The sequence below is a fragment of the Bos taurus genome, chromosome 10, assembly GCF_002263795.3.
Source record: "Bos taurus isolate L1 Dominette 01449 registration number 42190680 breed Hereford chromosome 10, ARS-UCD2.0, whole genome shotgun sequence".
Taxonomy (NCBI): Eukaryota; Metazoa; Chordata; class Mammalia; order Artiodactyla; family Bovidae; genus Bos; species Bos taurus.
The window spans coordinates 15,863,870-15,883,046 of record NC_037337.1 but is presented as its reverse complement, the minus strand read 5'-3'; the positions used below and the strand labels follow the sequence as shown (position 1 = coordinate 15,883,046).

Sequence of the window (19,177 nt, the reverse complement as noted above, 5' to 3'; positions counted from 1 at the left end):
AGAAATATGAGCAAGATATATAAAACAATGGTTTCCAGACACTGATCAACAAGTTGTGCAGAACTGTCTTTGCTGAGAGAGGAAATAATGAAGTATGCCTTACGACCGACTGGTGTCAGCCTCACTGAGTTGAGGAGACAGATATTGGAGTTCAGAGAGGCCAAGACAGCTAGAACCCGCCAGGCACAAAACTAGAATAAAGGCGCACGCAGACAAACAGAGAGAGAGAAGGAAGAAGAGAAAGAGGAAGGGAGGACAGGGACCTCACTGTTCTAGAGAGCTGCATCAAGTTCCCCTCAGTCTTCGGCAGAGTGTTAGTCTATATACACGTGAAAGAAAACTACCAGGAAACAGGAGGCGCCACAGTGCCTGGAGCTCAAACAGAGCTGGGAATAATCTGCATTCCACCATCAGGGATGCAGAGAGCTTGTAATATCCAAGGCAGTAGAATGAGTCCTCAGAGGTGTAGCATCTTAGCTCTGGGGCTGAATTAGACCCACAGTAAAGGCTGCTCTGGAGTCACCCTGCTGCTGCTGCTGCTGCTAAGTTGCTTCAGTCGTGTCTGACTCTCTGCAATCCCATAGACAGCAGCCCATCAGGCTCCGCCGTCCCTGGGATTCTCTAGGCAAGAACACTGGAGTGGGTTGCCATTTCCTTCTCCAATGCATGAAAGTAAAAAGTGAAAGTGAAGTCGCTCAGTTATGTCTGACTCTTTGCAACCCCATGGACTGCAGCCTTCCAGGCTCCTCCATCCATGGGATTTTCCAGGCAAGAGTACTGGAGTGGGGTGCCATCACCTTCTCCGGGATTCACCCTAACAGAAGTTAAAAGCAAGGCTTGAAAGGATCCAAATCATCCTAAATAATGTGACTGTGCACCAGAACAAAGTACAGTACTATTTAAAGAAATACACAAAATCCAGAACAGGACAACGTGTGATTCACAATGCATGACATCCAGTAACAAATTATCAAGCATGCAAAAAAAACAGAATGCAATTCATAACCAGGAGAAAATTAGTGATTAGAAACAGATCCAGAAATGTCAGAGATGATGATGGACTCAAAGATATTACAACATATATTATAAACAGGCTTGAGAATATCAAGACAAACAAAGAGCCATGGTGAGGAGAGAAGTAGAAGACATAAAAGATACCCAAATACAAGTTTTGTGGAAGAAAAACACAACAACAGAAATGAAAAACACAATGGATAGGATTAATAGCTATTCTAGGTCTTTGGGTTTTTACATATTAATTTTAGAATCAGCTTCTCGATACCTACTTTTTAAAACCTGCTGGGACTTTAACTAGAATTGGAAAGATCTCAGGTGGCTCAGTGGTAAAGAATCTGCCTGCCAATGCAGGAGATGCCAGAGACATCCAGTTCAATCTCTGGGTCAGGAAGATCCCCTGGAGCAGGAAATGGCAACCCACTCAAGTATCCTTGCCTGGAAAATCCCATGGACAGAGGAGCCTGGAGGGCTACAGTCCATGGGGTCATAAAGCGTGAGATAGGACTGAGCACTGCACTGTACTGTACTATACTGCAGAGGAAAAGATGTACTTGAAACCATAGCAATAAAAACTATCTAAAATGTGGCATAGGTTGAGGGGAAAAAACCAACAACCAGATTCCCAATAGCCTGTGAGATATCAGTATACACCTGTGTAATTGAAGTGACAGGAAGGGGCAGGGGAGACAGAAAAAAATATGCAAAGAAAGAATGGCTGAAATTTATCCACATTTGATGAAAACTCTAAGTCCATATGGCCGAGAAGTTCAATAAACTCCAAGTACAAGAGATACATATAAAAAAAATTTCTCCAAAATGTTTTATAGTTTTTAGTGTTCAGATCTTGCTCATATTTTGCTAAGTTTATCCTTAAGCATTTCATGCTTTTAATATTTTAAAGATTTTCAAATACTAATTATTTGTTGTTGGAAAAGATCCTGATGCTGGGAAAGATTGAAGGAAGGAGAAGGGGATGACAGAGGATGAGATGGTTGGATGGTATCATGGACTCAATGGACATGAGTTTGAGCAAACTCCAGGAGATGGTGAAGGACCGGGAAGCGTGGCATGCAGCAGTCCATGGGGTCACAGAGCTGAACACGACTGAGCGACTGAACAACAACGACAAATAAAAATAGAATTGACTTTCGCATGTTGACCTTATATCCTGGACCTTGTTGAATTCATTATAAAACTAATTTAAATAAAGAGCTAAAACTATAAAAACTCCTGGGAGAAAACGTAAAAGAAAATACTTGTGACCTCACGTAAGGCAAAGATTTTAGATAAGACATAAAAAGCATGAATTCTATGAGAAAAAAAATCTGATAAATTGGACATCATTAAAATTTCAAAATTTTGTTCTTCAAAAGACAGTTTAAGAAAATGAAAAGACAAACCACAGACTGGGACAATATATTTATAAAATGTACACCTGGTTATGGACCTGTTTCCAGAATATATGAATAACTCCCAGAGCTTAATAAAAAGAAGAAAAACATTGGATTTAAAAAGCAAACAAAATATTTGAACAGACACTTTATAAAGAAGGCATACACAGCAAGACCATGAAGATATCTTCCACATTATTAGTAATTAAGGAAATGCAAATTAAGAGTATATTGAAACTAAAATAAAAAATAAAAAAAAAATTTTTTTTTAAGTATTTTGAACCTACAGGGGTGGGATGGGCAGGGAAGGGAGACCCAAGAAGGAGGGGATATATGTATATTTATGGCTCATTCACGTTGTGGTACAGCAGAAACCAACACAACATTGGAAAGCAATTAACCCTCCAATTTAAAAAAATTAAAAACAAAACAGACAAAAATGAGCATATTGAGATACCCCATACACCTACTAGATGAGCTAAAATTAAAAAGACTGCCAACAACAAATGAGGCTGCGGTTGATGAGGTTGTAGAGCAACTGGAACTCCATTACTGATGGAAATACAAAATGGTACAGCCACTTGGGAAAAACAATTTGATAGTTTCTTATAAAGTAAAACTGAGCACATTCCGTACTACCCAGCAATCCCAATTCTAAGTATCGACCCAAGAGAAATGGAAATCATATGTCCACACAAAGACTTTCATAGTCAAAAATGGCTAAAAAGTGGAAATAACTCTAATATCCACCAACAACTGAATGGAAAAACAGATTGTGGTATGTCCAGAAAATGGAACACTTCTTAGCAACAAAAAAGGTATTAACTACTTACTGAAAGATGCAACAGCATGGATAAATCTCAAAGGTTTTATGTTAAGTGAAAAAAGTTAAAAAAGAATACATATATATTATATGATTCCATTGTTATGAAATTCTAGAAAAGGCAGAACTATAGTGACTGAAAGCAGATCACTGGTTGCCAAGGGCTGTTAAGTGGAGAAAGGGTGTTGATGCAAAGTGAGACAAGGGAGTTTTGGGGGGTAAAAGAAATGGTCCATGTTTTGATGGTGCTCCCTAGGCCCCCTCATGTGACCACCATGCTTCTAAGGTTATACAACTGGACACATTTGTCAAAGTGCCATTATATTTATTGGACACGTGAATTGATGAATCTTACTGTACATAAATTATCCCTCAAAACATTTCTTAAAGAAATGTGAATAGGAATCATCTGAGAAGCGTGTTAAAATGTAACTTCTCTAGCCCTACTTCCAGAGAATCTGATTTGGAAGGTCTGGAATGAGGCCTGAGAATCTAACTTTTTAATAAGAGCTCATTTTGAACAAAAAGAAATGTCATTTAAAAAAAAAAAGAAATGGGTGGAAAGTGAAAGTCGCTCAGTTGTGTCCGACTCTTTGCAACCCTATGGACCATACAGCCCATGGAATTCTCCAGGCCAGAATACTGGAGTAGGTAGCCTTTCCCTTCTCCAGGGGATCTTCCCAACCTGTGGAATGAACCCAGGTCTCCTGCATTGCAGGCGGATTCTTTATCAGTTGAGCTACCAGGGAAACAGCCTATACATTTTTATAAAATGTGAATAAGAAAAAAATATCAGAAGGAAATCTTTCAAAATGCCTGGGTAGCTAGATGGGATTATGAATGGGTTTTTTTCCACTTCTCTTAAGTTTCACAAATTATTATGTTTCATCGTGGGAAAAAAGCAGCTCCCTCTCCCCTACATTTCTGATAGAAAGAGAATGAACACTTTCTTTCAGAGACCCTCCCCCTCCCCCCCATTATCCTCCAGCCCCGCCCCTCTCCTACCCTCCTGCGTCTCCTCGGCCTGGTCCATCTCCAGTTTGGTCAGCAGGCTCACAAACCACTCGAAAGACTGCTGGTCTCGGTTAATCCAGATGAAGTCCACCTAGGGAGAAGGGCCCAGATCGGGGGTGGGGGGTTTATCTCATTCAGTCTTATCTGTGCTCCTCATGTGACCACCCTGCTGTTAGCACAGCGCACACTATCACTCCCGTTTAACTGGGGTAGTGGGAGGGGAGTGGGATGGGGGTGCAAACTGAGGCTCCCAGAGGTAAAGAATGAGGCTACAGAGCAGCACGGGACCAGAACTTGGGTTCTAGACTGCCAGGTCAGGATTTTCTCTAATGGTCTATTGCTCACAGCAAGCAGTGTTCTGAGCTCTTAAGCTTATTAAGCCAGAAGAACATTTTTTTTTTTTTTAAAGAAACTCTTTTAAGTGGCTTACACAGAATAATGAATTTTCTTTTTTTTTTTAATTATTTATTTTACTTGGAGGCTAATAACTTTACAATATTGTAGTGGGTTTTATGAATCAGCCATGGGTTTACATGTGTTTCTCATCCTGAACCCTCCTCCCACCTCCCTCCCCATCCCATCACTCTGGGTCATCCCAGTGCACCAGCCCTGAGCATCCTGTCTCATGCATCAAACCTGGACTGGCGATCTGTGCAACATTTTCATTTTTAAAACCACCATCAGGTCACGGCTAGTGAGCATCATGGCTGTGACTGCATCCCGGCTGCCTGACTTTCAGGCTCTGTGTTCTTTAATGAGGTGCCTGCCTTCAGGGCCCAGAATGTCTCTCCAGAGGGAGAGACAAGCTGGGGGGAGGAACTGGCTCTGGTGTCTGGGAGAGGCTCTGGAGTCCTGCCTGTGGGAGGCAGTGCTCACTCACCTTGTGGAGTTTCATGTCCTCATCCTGACCACTCTCCATCCAGGAGTGCTGGCAATTGGGGCAAATGTGCTTTCTCTTCTGGTGTCTGAAGGCAGGTAAGAGGAGGGGATTTTGAGTTTGGGGTGAGTATGAGATTTCTCAGGACCCCAGAGAACAGTGCAGGGGACAGGGAGGAAGGGTGGGGCGGCAGGGGGAGGGATGAGCCCATGAGGAGGGGGAGGGATGAGACCCCAGAAAAGAGCAGGAGGAGAAACAGAAGAGGAAAGAGGTGAAAGGGGAGATGGAGACAGGTGAAAGAAGGGAGCAGGGAGGAGTGGGCATCTCTCAGGATTCTGCCCCAGGATACAGGTAGGACCACAGCCTGCCCACCCACCTGTATAAGATGCTCTGCAGGATGGAGGCAAAGGGCGTGATGCCAATGCCTGCACCAATGAGCACAGCATGCTCGGAGGCAAAGATCCTGCGAGTGGGGGTCCCATAAGGGCCATCGATGTAGCACTGCATACAGGAGGGGTTAGAGGAAAGAGAGAGATGGGTGGGTGGGTGAGAAGTGGACCCCAACACGTCAGACCCCCTGTATATGTAGGCAGTTGTCTCCTGGGCTGGAACCCGGGAGTAAGTGGCTCCTGCTCAGAGCACTGTTCACACACTGCGCTCTGAGCTTGAGTCTGGGAGCACCCTAGAACTCCCACATGCAGATCTGGTGAGAGCAGGGTCCAACCAGCACAGCCGTGTGCCCTGTGAGCGTGGGCAGGGGTCTGATTCCCATTATCTGGGGACCTGGGAGTCAGGCTATGGGGACTGAAGAGCCTAGGAACTGAGCGCCCCAGCAAGCCCTCCCCGTGGGCAGAGGCCTTGCTTCCTCCGCTTGGGGCAGCGGTTTTGGTCACAGCCACCCCTTGAACCTCTCACCTTGATGTTACAGAACTGGTGGTTCTCAGAGGACATCTCGGAGACCTGCAGAGCACAGAGCAGAGAAAGTGGGTCTTTGGGAGTGGGTGGGCCAGTCATTTCTCAGAGGTTTACAGTCTTGCAGTCTGAGCAACCTTACAAAAAGGGGATTGCCTTTTCTACCCAAACCATTCCAAGGAGCATGGGGCACTTTTGAGGGAAAACATCAGTGATGTGCTGGTAAACTGACTCCTCAGAAGAAGAAAGAACCACCAGAAACAAAGTCCCGATTGTTAGTGTCGAGATTTCTGAGGTAAACACTGCCATCATGGCTCCCACCAATGACTGGTTCTAATAACTGGCTCCCCCTCACCCACCTCATGCTCTAGAGCCCTTGAGCCCCAATTACTGAGCTGGCATGCTGGAACTACTGAGCCCGTAAGCCTAGAGCCCGTGCTCCACAAACAACAGATGCCACTGCAACGAGAAGTCCTGGCGGCGCAGGTAGAGAAAGCCCAAGCAAAGCGATGAAGACCCAACAATAAAAAATAAATAATAACAGCAATAAAAAAAAAAAAACAGGCTCTCAAAATTCCTGATAATTTAACAATCGCTCTTGTGGTCCAATACAGGTCAGCTTCAGGTGTGACAGGAGAACACTCAGCCCAGCCTGCCTCGTGGGCTCAGCTACAACCGCTTGCTTTCATGTTTCTCGACACAACCCTGGCCTTGAACATGCTTTCCCTGTGCCTAGCGCACACCACACTGTCCTTTCTTCTAGCTGGCACATTCCTGCGCATCCCTCAGTGTGCACCTTGCTTAGAGGGGCCACCTTCCTAGAGCCTTTGCCCAGCGGCTCTGGGCAGAAAAACCAGGTGCTGGCCTGGCTCACAGCTCACCCCTGCCCCGGGGACCCTGCTCTGGGCTCACTGATGGGGAGCCACCTGAGGGCAGGAAGCAGCCTCCTCTGTCTACTCTGCCTGACTCCTCCAGCCCTGAGCACAGGCAGACCAGAGTCCTTGAGGTTCATGTGCTTCCTTCCTGCAGATGAAGGAAACAGACCCGCAAAAGGGCTTCAGAGGCCTGTGATAGCTTCTCTCTGGTTAGGAGTGACCTTCACAACCATCCAGGCAAATCCCTCCTTTCACAGAAGAGAAGCTGAATCTGGGAGTGTGACAATGACTCGCTCAAGTCCCCACAGAGCTGGGCTGGAGCCTGGGTCTGTCTGCCCGTCCTGCGCTCACCACGTCACACCACGTCGCTCCTCTGTCCGGGGGCAACTGAATTTTGTGTCCTCCACAGTGCTGGCCTTGAGCTACTTGTGATGGTTATTTTAGGAGGCGCACTGTGAGAGGGCTACTCCTCTAACAGTTTAAAAAAAATCCTTCTTATTGCAAGGAGAAAGCCTTACATCATGGTTATTATATCCCCTTAACTTCTAACACTTACTATTCCCTCTTCTTTTTTTTTCCTTTAAACAAAGTGAGAAAGAAAGAAATGGAGAGCATGACAGAGACAGAGAAGGAACAAGCCGAAGAGAGCAGCTTCAGGCTCAAAGCCTCATTTAACAGGCAGAAACATCTGGCAAGAATTTAATACCATTGTTTTTGCTTTTAGACTTATCTTTTTTATGGCACATGATACTTATTTGCCATTAAACATGCTAATCTAAAGAGTCCTTTTAAAATACAGTTAAGCTGAAAGTAATGTTGGGATGTAAGGAGAAATATTCAGCGGGAAATACTGCCTATGGGAAGTAAGTATGGTAAAAGTGACACAGGTACCCGCCATACAGGTGAGAGGCTGCAGAAACGCCACGTGGCGTGGGGCCCTTCCTGACTGCAGCCCTCTATTCCAAGTTCCAAGGACCCACCCACCATTCCTGGGAGAAAAATCTTTGGCTCTGCAACCTCCAGCCCCAGCTTCTTCAGCCTTACCAGGGCCGGGTCCTCGGCTGCAGCTTCCCTCTGTGCCCGAGTCCGATCCTTTGTCCCCGTGTTCACCAGGCCTTCGTGTCCCTGCCACGGAGCTCCCTCCGGCCTGTAGGATATCAGCTCCACAATCCCCTCCTTGTTGGAGGCTACTGCACCCTGTGCTGAGGCTCCGAAATCGATGGGCTGGGGCTGCAAGCCCTGCTTGGTTTCAAAAAACGAATATTGCTTTATTATTTAAATCACGTGTGTGTTAGTCACTCAGTCGTGTCCGACTCTTTGCGACCCCACGGACTGTAGCCCACCGGGCTTCTCTGTCCATGGATTTCTCCAGGCAAGAATACTGGAGTGGATTGCCATTCCCTTCTCCAGAGGAACTTCCCAACTCAGGAATCAAACCCTGGTCTCCTGCATGGCAGGCAGATTCTTTACCATTTGAGCTACAAGGAAGTCTATTTAAATCATAAATCAATACAATTTTTTTTAAATTCAGAAACTACAGAATTTTAAAGGATAAAGTAACAAAGCACCCTGAATCAGAAAACAACTTCTCTAACCATTTTCTCTGTCCTTCCAGACTTACACACACACTTTCACATAAACAGAACATACTGCTTTGTAACTCGGCTTTTCCACTTACTACATCTTGGCTAGCTTTATGTGCTAAAGCATATACATTTACATAATCTTTTTTAGGCAGCTTACTCTTCCATTAGAAGGGTGATTGGTAATTTTTTAAACTGCTTCCCTATTGTTGGGCATTTTGATTATACTCATTTTCTCATCACTGCTAACAACCATGGTGTATAAAACAGCTCCTTCCCTTTACTCTGACTTATTTTCTTCACGGCCCTTATCACCACGTGACACATTATGTGTCTATTGTGTATGTACTGTCCACCATCCACTCCGTACTGGAAGCAGTGACAATGGGTATTTTGCTTATTGATGAATCTCCAGCATTTAGAATAGTACTTGGAAAACAGTAGACCCTGTGCTCAATAAGTGAAAGTGAAAGTTGCTTAGTCGTGTGTGACTCTTTGCAACCCCATGGAGTCCACGGAATTCTCCAGGCCAGAATACTGGAGTGGGTAGCCTTTCCCTTCTCCAGGAGAACATCCCAATCCAGGGATCAAACTGAGGTCTCCTGCATTGTAGGTGGATTCTTCACCAGTTGAGCTACCAGGAAAGCCCTAAATATTTGCTAAGTGAATTGAAGGAATGAAGTGGTTAAGGAGCTTGCATACATGGCCAAATAGCTTTTTAGGATTAAACTCCTAAAAATGGTATTGCTAAGCCATTGGGTAGGAAGGCTTCCCTGGTAGCTCAGATGGTGAAGAATCTGCCTGCAATGTGGGAGACCCAGGTTCCATCCCCGGGTGGGGAAGATCCCCTGGTGAAGTGAATGTCTACCCACTCTAGTATTCTTGCCTGGAGAATTCCAAGGACAGAGGAGCCTGGTGGGCTACAGTCCATGGGGTCACAAAGAGTCAGACCCGATTGAGCGACCAACACTTTCACTTTTAAGCCACTGTGGATAGATATTTAAAATGCAGACACATACAGCCAGACTGTCCACCAGAGAGTCTGTGCCAATTTACTCTTTGGCAGTGGTACCTAAGACCCCAAGGAAACACAGCTTTTAGTATATCTACCCACCAATTCTCAGTGTTTCAGGACTCACCTGATTTTGAAAATCAGCTTCCTCCTTCAGGAGATTTCCCCTGATTAACAGGAAAGAACACCCTGTCTGTTTCTACCTACTTCTCCATTTCCCAAAGTTCTGCTCTTGGCACTGTTCTAGAAGGGCCCTCTGGTCTAGCCAGGCAGGATTCCACGTGGTTTTCTTCTCTGGACTTTATATTCCACAAGGGCAAGGCAGGGCTGGGTCAGGCCTGGGGGAATCTCTCCCTTTGACCTTCAGCAGGGTTTCCACATATTAACCTGATTCCAGGCCTGGTGGCACAGCCTACTAGCGTTTAGGCACCCTCAGCCTTCTACATCGATTCCTGCTTCTTCAAGTGCTGCTCTGATCTCTGCATTCCTCCCAAACCTCCCAGAGCCTGTATTCAATGGCAGCTTGTCAATTGTATGGGTTTCATCAGGGCTCAAAACATAGTTAAACTCATGGTGGTGATGATGATGGTGGTGGTGGTAGTGCTGATGGGGATAATGAATGGTCCACCTGGACCATGCTGCCCAGTTCATGCAATACTTTACATGCATACATTCCACGGGTCCTTAAAACAATCATGTTAGAAAGGAGAGCGAATGACAGGAACCACCTCTATTTCATAGGTGAACAACTTGAGGCTAGTAAGGCTAAAAGGTGTGCCCAAGTCCATACAGTTAGAAAGTATTAGAGCAGAGAAGTAGAGATGGATTTTTCTCATCTCAATTTCCCCCTCTTTGCCTTGTCCCCTGCCTTCTAATGGAGCACACTGGACCAGGAAGGATCAGGTGTGGTCCGGCTTCAAGGAGGCTCTTGGACCACACATTCTGAATTGACCTACCTTCTGTGCAGTCCCAGCCAGTGTTCACAACTGCTCAGGAGTTGCCAGCTAAGAAGGCAACTGGTCCCCATGGGTTTGTCACATGGTAGACCCTTTCTCCCCTTCAGTCACTTACCTGGGGCTTCCTCTGACTCCTCTTCATCTCCAACCTCCTCGAGAGCCTCTTGGAACCACAGAACACTGGCTCTGGTTTCTTGAATGACTCAAACAACCTGTTGGTCCACTGGCCCTGGGACCGGATGTGTAGCCAGATGGTGTCTGAGCAAGAGACAGGGCAGGAGGAAAGGGGTCAGTGCTGGTCTCCAGCAGGGACAGGCCTGTCTCACTGGAGGGACTGGGCATCAACCCCTTACGCTCTCCTCTGAACGCCCTTCCTAAGGTCCAAACTAGCAGCCACAGCCATGAGACTGGGAGAGCTGGCCTCTCTGGTGCAGACCTTGCAGTCTTTCTCAGTTAAGTCAACCTAAGGGTTCAGTTTCCTCTGCCAAGGCAGGGGTCAGAGTGGCCCTGAGCACACTGGGGGCTCCAGAAGTGGGGGCCTTGCCTCCTCCATCAAGCCAGGGTCTCACCAAGGTTGGGGACCATCTCTCTCCCACATTCTATGAGATGCCTGTCAATGGTTCTGCACACATTAGGTGCTCAGTCAATAGTGGGGCCAATAGCTTTCACTGCCCTCAGTGTCTGGGATACAGGGGGTGTTTGCTTAGGTTCCCTATTAAGTGGATGACTGGTAGAAGGGTGTTGAGGGGTACCAGAAAGAACACACATTAGAGCAAGGAGGCCCCTTAAGAGACTTCCTGGTCTGGAGTTCTCATCCTTTTTCTTTTATTTTAAATCATGAACTCTTTTGGCAGTCCTGTGAAGGCAAGGATAAACTCCTTCTTGGAATAAGGTTTTTAAATACTTTGAATAATATATGTAGAAATTATGAATGAAACCATTTATAATGAGACAGTTACCAAAATAAATTTTTTAAAAATTTTGATTTTAAAATACATGTGCTTTTTTGTTAACACATGAAATAACGAGATGCAGCAGGAATTGCGTGGTCACTGGAGACGTGAATTAGCAATGAGCATGAATGACATGTCAAAGTATGGACAACAACCATAACACGATATGAAGAATCCATGGTTTTCATTTCAAAAAAGTCACAGGGGTTGGTAATGCTACTGTGATTTGTAACCTGCATTTAGAAGAAAATGCTAAAGCTCAGTCAGAGGTTGGTAAAAACAAAGGTGTCCCATTTTTTTTTTTTTGCCCATCTGCATTCCTGAATGAGGTGAGGCATGCTCTCATAGGGCTTCCCTTGTGGCTCAGCTGGTAAAGAATCCGCCTGCAATGCTGGAGACCTGGGTTCTATCCCTGGATTGGGAAGATCTCCTGGAGAAGGGAAAGGCTACCCACTCCAGTATTCTGGCCTGGAGAATTTCATGGACTGTATAGTCCATGGGGTCTCAGAGAATCAGACATGACTGAGGGGCTTTCACTTTCACGCTCTCACAGCTTTGTGAGGAGGGGACTGAAAAAGTCAGGTCCTGGGACCACTGCTCCCAGGAGCCTCCCTGGCGCTTCCTCCCTCTTCAAGGTGCAAAGCAGCAGAAGGGCTGTGCTGTGCCCTGTCTGCACAGATGCACCCCGAACTGCCTCACACAGTGACTCATATGGGGGAGGCCTCTTAAATGTCAGTTGAATTCAGTCAGACAGAGTTGCCAGCTTAAGTCCCACTCCTGATCTTGGAAACCAGCTCTACAAAATCAGAGGATTTACCAGCCCCCATGCGGACTCATTTACTGCAGGGGACTCAGGACTAAGAGATTCCAAGCAGAGACCCTAAAGAAACCCTTCAAGAATTGGTCAAATAGGGACTTCCCAAGAGAGGTCCAGTGGCTAAGACTCCCAACGCAGGGGGCCAAGATTTGACCCCTGGTCAGGGAACTAGATCCCACATGCCACAGCTAAGACCCAGAGCAGCCACATAAATAAATAAATACTTTAAAAAACTGGTCAAATAAATTACACATCTATATTATAATCCTATTACTATTAATACACTGGAATAGCATGCAGCCATGAAAAGGAAAAGTTCTTCTTTTAAAAGAACTGACATGCAAAGATCTTCCTGACATATTATTCATGGAGAAAAAGTGGACAGCAAAACAGTTTAATCCCTTATATGTAAAACCATAATCCCTTATATGTAGAATTATCTCTATATCTGATTATTCATGGAGATACATCAAGATCTGGAAAGCTATTCACCAAATGATTGACAATAGTTTTCCTTGGGTAGAATTATTTGAGGGATTTTAATTTTCTTTGGCACATATTTCTATACTGTCTGAATTTTCTGGGAGCATATCTGTTCTTTATGAAACAGCAAAAAAAAAAAAAGGAAATAACAATAGGAAGAAAATAATCCACCCCCTCTAACTCTCACCCCCAACCCATTATACATCCAGGCCACCACTCATGTGATTCCAGGGCAGGTGTTGTACAGCTTCTTGTGGGGAACCCTGGCCTTGGGTCTGTGCCCTGAGCTGTGGGAACCGGGCCAGGGGTGGGGCCTGGGCTGGGGTGGGAGGCATCCTGAATGGAGCTACAGCTTTTCATGGAGGAGGGTCAGAGAACCCCAGCAACCAGAAACCTTTACCTCTCATGAAGCCAAGCAAGGGTCTGGCTTCAATAGGCCATAGAAGACCTCCTCCGTCAGAAGCACTTCTTGAGGGACTTCCCCGGTGGTCCAGTGCATTCCGTGCTCCCAATGCAGGGGCCCGGGTTCAGTCCCTGGTCAGGGAGCTAGATCGCATGTGCCACAACTAAGACTTCCCATCCCACAACTATGACCCCGTACAACCAAACAGACAAATAGAAATAAATATTAAAAAAAAAAAGCAGCACTTGAGATGGGAAGGCCAATCCCTGGCCTGGCCTGGAGGTCAGAGGTCCAGGTTGGGGCCCCAGCAACAGCCCAGGACCAGAAGGCAGGCACGCAGACACATGCATGGGCAGGGGGCAGAGGACAGCTGGGTGAAGAGGGTCGGCTGAGTAGTTCTGTCGGTGCTGGGCACCCAGAGGATGGAAGTGGTCAGGGATGGGGGAGAAGGATGGGACGGATTCTGTTGCCTTGGGGCTCCCCAGGTCTCAGGACCACATGGAGTGGGGAAGCCTCGCTGCCTGTCACAGCCCTCTGGAAATGCCCTGGTGCCCCTTCATCTGAGCCACTACTCCTTTGCTTAAGACCCTTGCAGGCTCCCAACTGCCTGTACCATTCCACTTTTCACTCTGCATTCGAAGACCTTCCAGACCCCACACTAGCTCTTATCAATTTTGCCAGCCACTGTGGTCCTTTCTCTGACCTTGTCTTCCTTCCCCTCACCTCTGCTTCCTTCCTCCCTACTCCACCTGACCCTCAACCCAAACTACATCAGACCCTTCCATGTTTGCAGGTTTCATGCTTCCCCTTCTGCCTCCACCCCGATGCCCTTCCTTACCTAGTAAACTCCTGCAAACCCTTCAAGGTTCAGCTGAAGTGCCACCCTGCCCACTTCCCCCACCAGATCAGGCCCTCCCTGGTGACCCTCACAGAAGCCAGTATAGCCCCGATCACCCCATTTAGTCAGCATCTGCACATCTGCCCCCGTGTACCAGAGGGAGATCCGGGAGGCCAATTTGTGTCTCGGGTCTTGTTTGCCTCTGTGTTCCTGGTTCACAGCCTTGCTTGGCACATGGCAAGGATGCAGTAATACCCCCTGAGGGACTGGTGGAGTTGGTGCAGACCTACCTTTCTGCTCAGGAGCACTGCTGATGGTGAAGGGGTGCCACTCGTAGCGTGCAATGCTGGGGATGTTCAGATACAAGTAGTCACCAGGTCTGTAGTGGAAAAGAGGGGGCCTCTTGATGAGGAGATGAGTGACCTGGGGAGAGAAAGAGACCAGGGTCATCCGTGCAGACCCAGAGCTGCCAGGGGCCCCAGGACCATAGTCTGGGCCATCTTCTTCCACCATCACCCAGGCCAGCCTGACCTTTTGTGTCCCTGAGCGGCGGCTCACCCTACATACAGCACATGGGTGGTAGGTGGCAATAGGAGAAGGGGAGGCAGGCTGTGTCTGAAGCGGGGCTCATGGTGTGATCCCACTTCTTCTGGTGTAAATACTGCTTCCGAGTGGCCCTCCTCCTCTGTGAAGCCCCCTGACTGCTCCAGCCCCTTTTCTGGAACTGCTGTGGCATTTGGCTGGCATTCCAACCAGGAGCAGGCATTTCCTCCAGGATACAACAGTCTCCTGGAGAGTAACTTCGGTTTACTGAGCACTTACAGGTGCCAGAGCTGTGTGGAGCTCTTTAAGTGCTGCCTCTAGTCCTTATGACAACTCCCTGAGACGAATGTCCATCTTTCTCCACTCTACGGAGGAGAGGCTGAGTTAGAGAGGTTAAATGACTTGCTCAAGAGCACCAGCTAAGAAACCATGGGATCTGAATCTAACCACTCTGTCTGATGCCAGGGCCTAGACACAAACCTCAGTTTCTTATCCAGCTTCCGTGTCCTCACTTTCAAGTTGTCCAGAGTCAAGCCCTCCAGAACTGCCTGCCCTTTCTCCAAAAATGGCCCCAATTACTCAGACACCTGCAAGACAGCCTAGACTCCTCCCCTGACACCCCCACCCCAAATGCAGCCAGCTACCTCTCGAGTCTTTCTGTGATATGCCCCCTCCCCACCCTGGTCAGGGTCAAGGCTCTCGTGAGCTCTCATCTGCATATGTGCAACAGCCTCCCCAGTGGTCCTCTCTAAGCCATCTTCCACAGACCAACTGAAGAAATCCAGCTGGAGTATACACCAGCTCAATACCACCATCCTTTCCCCACCCTGCTCAGGGGTTCCTGCGGTCTGCAGAGCAAGGCCACTCACCATTAGGCCCTGCCCACCCCTCCAGCTTCTCCCTGCACCTTGGCTCCAAATTACTTGTAGTCCCTTCAGTACAGTATGCCCTTGCATTACTCTCTGCCTTTGCCATGCTGTTCCTTCTCCCAGCAATACCCTTCCCGGTCTTGTCTATCCAACAAATTTCTATTCATCTCTCAAAACCCCGATATGACGGCTCCCCTCGCATTCTGAAGCTTCTCTGATCTCTCAAAGAGTTTAACGCCCCCTGAGATTTTCTTCTCTTGCCAACACAGCCCTGCACTGATGAAAGGGCTGACTCTCCTACTATCCTGTGTGTCTATGGAGAGTAGAAGACTGCCTCCGCTTTCTCTGCACCTCTGTCACCAAGCGCAGGGCCTGCCCCTTGCAGACATGTAATCTATACTTACTGAAGGCATTCTATGCACACCTGGCCTTTAGTAGTGCCCTGCCTACCCAACATTCCCCTTCCAGAAGTGTCACTCTTGCAGGGCAGGACCAAGTCTTGCACTTGCTTGTCTCCTCCACTGTGCTCCCTATTCCTGGGGGTGGAGGTCTAACAGAGCACCCAGCTGCTGCACCCCACCACCTGGGACACCTCTTGGCTCCTTGGGCCCCCTTTGCACCTTGGAAGGGAGGAGATTGACTTCCACGATGTGCAGGGCCGCCATGCGGGATGCTGCCAGGCTGATGGTTTTCTCCAGGAAGAACAACGTGCCAGGGACCAGCAGCCACTTCCAGAAGTTGGGCCCGTGCAGGATGAGCAGGAGCCACATGGGGAGGTAGGACAGGTGGGTCCAGTAGAACACCTGTGGGGGAGGGGGAGTAAAGGGGTCACGGCATGGGGTGGGACAGAGCCAAGGTTCACGGTCACCCTCAGAGCCAGGACTGTGCCCAGAGCCTCGGCCATACACACCCTCTCCTGGGAACAGGCTTGGGTAGGAGACTGGGGGTGGGAAGCTTTGTTGCCTCTTTGTTCTGAGGGCCTGGCTCAGAAAGTCTGTAAGTGAAGATTCTGGGCGCCAGGGACAAACACCTGGAACATCTGCCTGGGTGTGTTCTGGGCAGGGTGGACTGCCCCCTCTGATGGGCTCATCAGCACCAGTGTCCCGACCCACTGACCCTTTCTCGGGGGGAAGGAAGGAAAGAGAGCAATGATGTTCTGGCAGTAGAGAAGAAAGAGCAAAGCCCTAAGTTTTAATACCTGCTCTGCTACTAGCTGTGTGGCCTTGGCCTGGTAAGTTACTTCTGTGAGTCAGATTCCTCGTGGGTCAAGTGAGGATGCCAATTATGACTTCAATGGATCATTGCTGGCTCAGAGTAGCTGATTGTGTGTATACATATATATATGTCTATTTCTGCTATGACCAAATCAGTCCAGGGGACACAATCTCCAAACTAGATCCTTTGGGATCTGTTATATCTCCAGGAGGCTAGAGAGAGGGAAGCAAGACTAGACCTAACACCTGTAGAGCGCCCACATGCCAGGTGTGTATAGTTATTGACTTCACCTGTATTATCTCATTTAATTTCTAAAATAACTCCAAAGGTAGAGAATCACAGCTCCGCTTTACAGATGAGGGCAGTGGAATGACCAATAAGGAGTGGGGTGGGGATTAGAACTCTCAACAGCTTGTTTCTTGCCCTCTCTGTGCCATCTTGAGCCTATAATCCAATTTAGAGCAAGAGGATAAGCCAGCAAAAAAAGGTAGAATCTTCTAGAGCAGAACATTTTCACTTGCCAGACATACATCACAGTTCAGTGGCAGAACCCAAGTCACATGTCCATAGTATGCAAACCACCTGGAACTTCCTGGGCTCTGGAGTAAGTTGGAGGGGGCACAGCATGAAATGAAAGTGGGTGACTCACTTTGCTGAAAAATACAAACCAACTATACTCCAATAAAAATTTTTTTTTTTTTAAAAAGGAAGAAATGAAGGTGGGAGCCCAAGATAGGCCAGGCAAAGGGGAAAGGCTGGGGCACCTCAAAGTGGCCACTCCTGCGGACACAGGAGCTGGAGCAGGCGAACATGAGAAGCAGCAGCAGGAGCAGAGCCACGCCAGTCGGGGAGGCCGAGCCGTGGACCCAGCCGATGCCAGGCCTCGTGGTGAGCAGGAGTTCCCAAAACCGGAAGGGGCTGGTCTCAGACTGAGCCTGGAGCGCTGGAGACGAGCACAAGACAAGCTCGGCCCACTGCACCTTCCTGTTGGGGTTCCCACCTCCCCTTCCAGCTTATCCAGGACACCCTTCTCTGCACATTGGGACACATGGGGGGCATAAATTAGTGGTTTGTGGAAAGCCCAGATCCCTACCCCACCCCATCCCCAGGCTACTCACCGAAATTCACCACGTGGGCCACGGTGTGCACGAGGGAGAGCCCAACCACCACGTAGCCCATAAGCTGGTGGAACTGGATGTTGTGGTCCAGCGGCAGGACCTGGGCCAGCCACGTGGCCCGCAGCCACGTGAGGCAGCGCCTGAGCATCAGCACCTGGCCGAGCAAAGAGGCAGAGAGCCCATCTGGCTCGCTCTCTAACCTGAGGCCTTCCCCTTGGCAGCAGGTGTCTCCCTGCCTCCCCCTGAGATGGCTGTGCTTACTGATGGGCGGGGCTGGCGGGTGGGCGGGGCTAGGGGACATTACCACCTCCCCCGCCCTCAAGTCTTCCATTGCTGCCCTAGATTCATAGCTGGGGTCCCAAAGTAGGACCTCCAGAACTGGGCAGGGAAGAAGAAAATCTTATAAGAATGTTCATATTCCTTTTATCTCAACACGTGGGAAGCACATAAGCTTTTACTAATATTTAGGCTCTGTGTAGACATGGAGTCCTCATTTAGTCGTAGGTCAGACAGGCACCATGTCCCACGTAGTTTTTGAGATGTCCTGAGGGGAGACAGCACTTTTTAAGGGGCTTATGGCGAGGACCCTCTCCCTTACTTATTTGCTTTAATTTATGCCTGTCCTATTGTGTGAATTTGCGGGTTACATTAACTGCTTTTAACTTAAGTAAGCTAACTACCCCTCAGAAAGGACAAGTAGCTTAAAAAGATTCCCTACAGAGAAAATGCAGATTGAAAATACTGTTAATAAGGCAAGAGTAAGTGACCACAAAAATGAGTCATGTATCTCCCACTCCTGGTGTGAATTCTTTGTAGCTAGTTATGAGGTTAAAAATAAAACCCACTCTAGTAAGCAGATGATAGTGTCAAAAGGAGTATTTGAACTAGAGATGTACATCTCTGATCATTAACGATGAACCTTGCCTTATAGTTATATTGTGCCTAAACCTATTGGCTAACAATAACAGGGCATGCATACCATTATAAGTGAGCATATATTGGGTAATTGGGAGAGGTTTTTGGTTTTTGTTTATTTTTGTTGGGTTTTATTTCATTCCAGTTTTAGAAGTGTGTTATCAAATACACTTCGAGACCTCAGGCTCTGGTCCAGAGGATCACGTTCTGGCATTCAAGGCCTCTTGAAGTATTCTCTTTCTGGCTGGAGCCCTGCACAGGAGCTAGCCTGACCTCCCCTGGGTCCACCATAGGGTTATCGTGAGGGTCAATAACCCTATGGAGAGTGCTTAGCACTGTGACTGGTACATAGCAAGCACACAAAACGCCAGCTGTGTTATTTACCTGCTGTGTGACAACAGACAACTCACTGCCCCTCCCTGAGCCTTAGTCCCCACCACTGAGTGTTGGCCCAGTGGATTTCTAAGGTGCCATCCTGCGCTGCCAATGCAGGTGTCCATGCGTGGGCCATTTAGTCTGAGAGGAGCCTACATCAGTCCCCCTGCCTGCTTCCCTGCTTTGTG

The 19,177-nt window shown here is 47.8% G+C and overlaps 1 protein-coding gene across 3 annotated transcripts in view; it reads right to left on the bottom strand.

Annotated features, from left to right (window-relative positions):
• The window catches only part of NOX5 (NADPH oxidase 5), a 45,650-nt gene that overhangs the window by 8,844 nt on the left and 17,629 nt on the right, over positions 1–19,177 (bottom strand). The window contains exons 6-15 of one of the 3 annotated variants that reach the window (XM_024997605.2): positions 17,700–17,853; positions 17,346–17,524; positions 15,987–16,169; positions 14,245–14,377; positions 10,576–10,718; positions 7,954–8,148; positions 6,038–6,082; positions 5,499–5,623; positions 5,126–5,210; positions 4,237–4,336 (exon numbers count right to left, since the gene is read on the bottom strand). In XM_024997605.2, the coding sequence (XP_024853373.1) occupies positions 4,237–4,336; positions 5,126–5,210; positions 5,499–5,623; positions 6,038–6,082; positions 7,954–8,148; positions 10,576–10,718; positions 14,245–14,377; positions 15,987–16,169; positions 17,346–17,524; positions 17,700–17,853 (1,342 nt within the window). The remainder of the gene's footprint in view (positions 1–4,236; positions 4,337–5,125; positions 5,211–5,498; positions 5,624–6,037; positions 6,083–7,953; positions 8,149–10,575; positions 10,719–14,244; positions 14,378–15,986; positions 16,170–17,345; positions 17,525–17,699; positions 17,854–19,177) is intronic. The other 2 variants (XM_024997607.2, NM_001101137.1) reach the window with 2 other exon arrangements.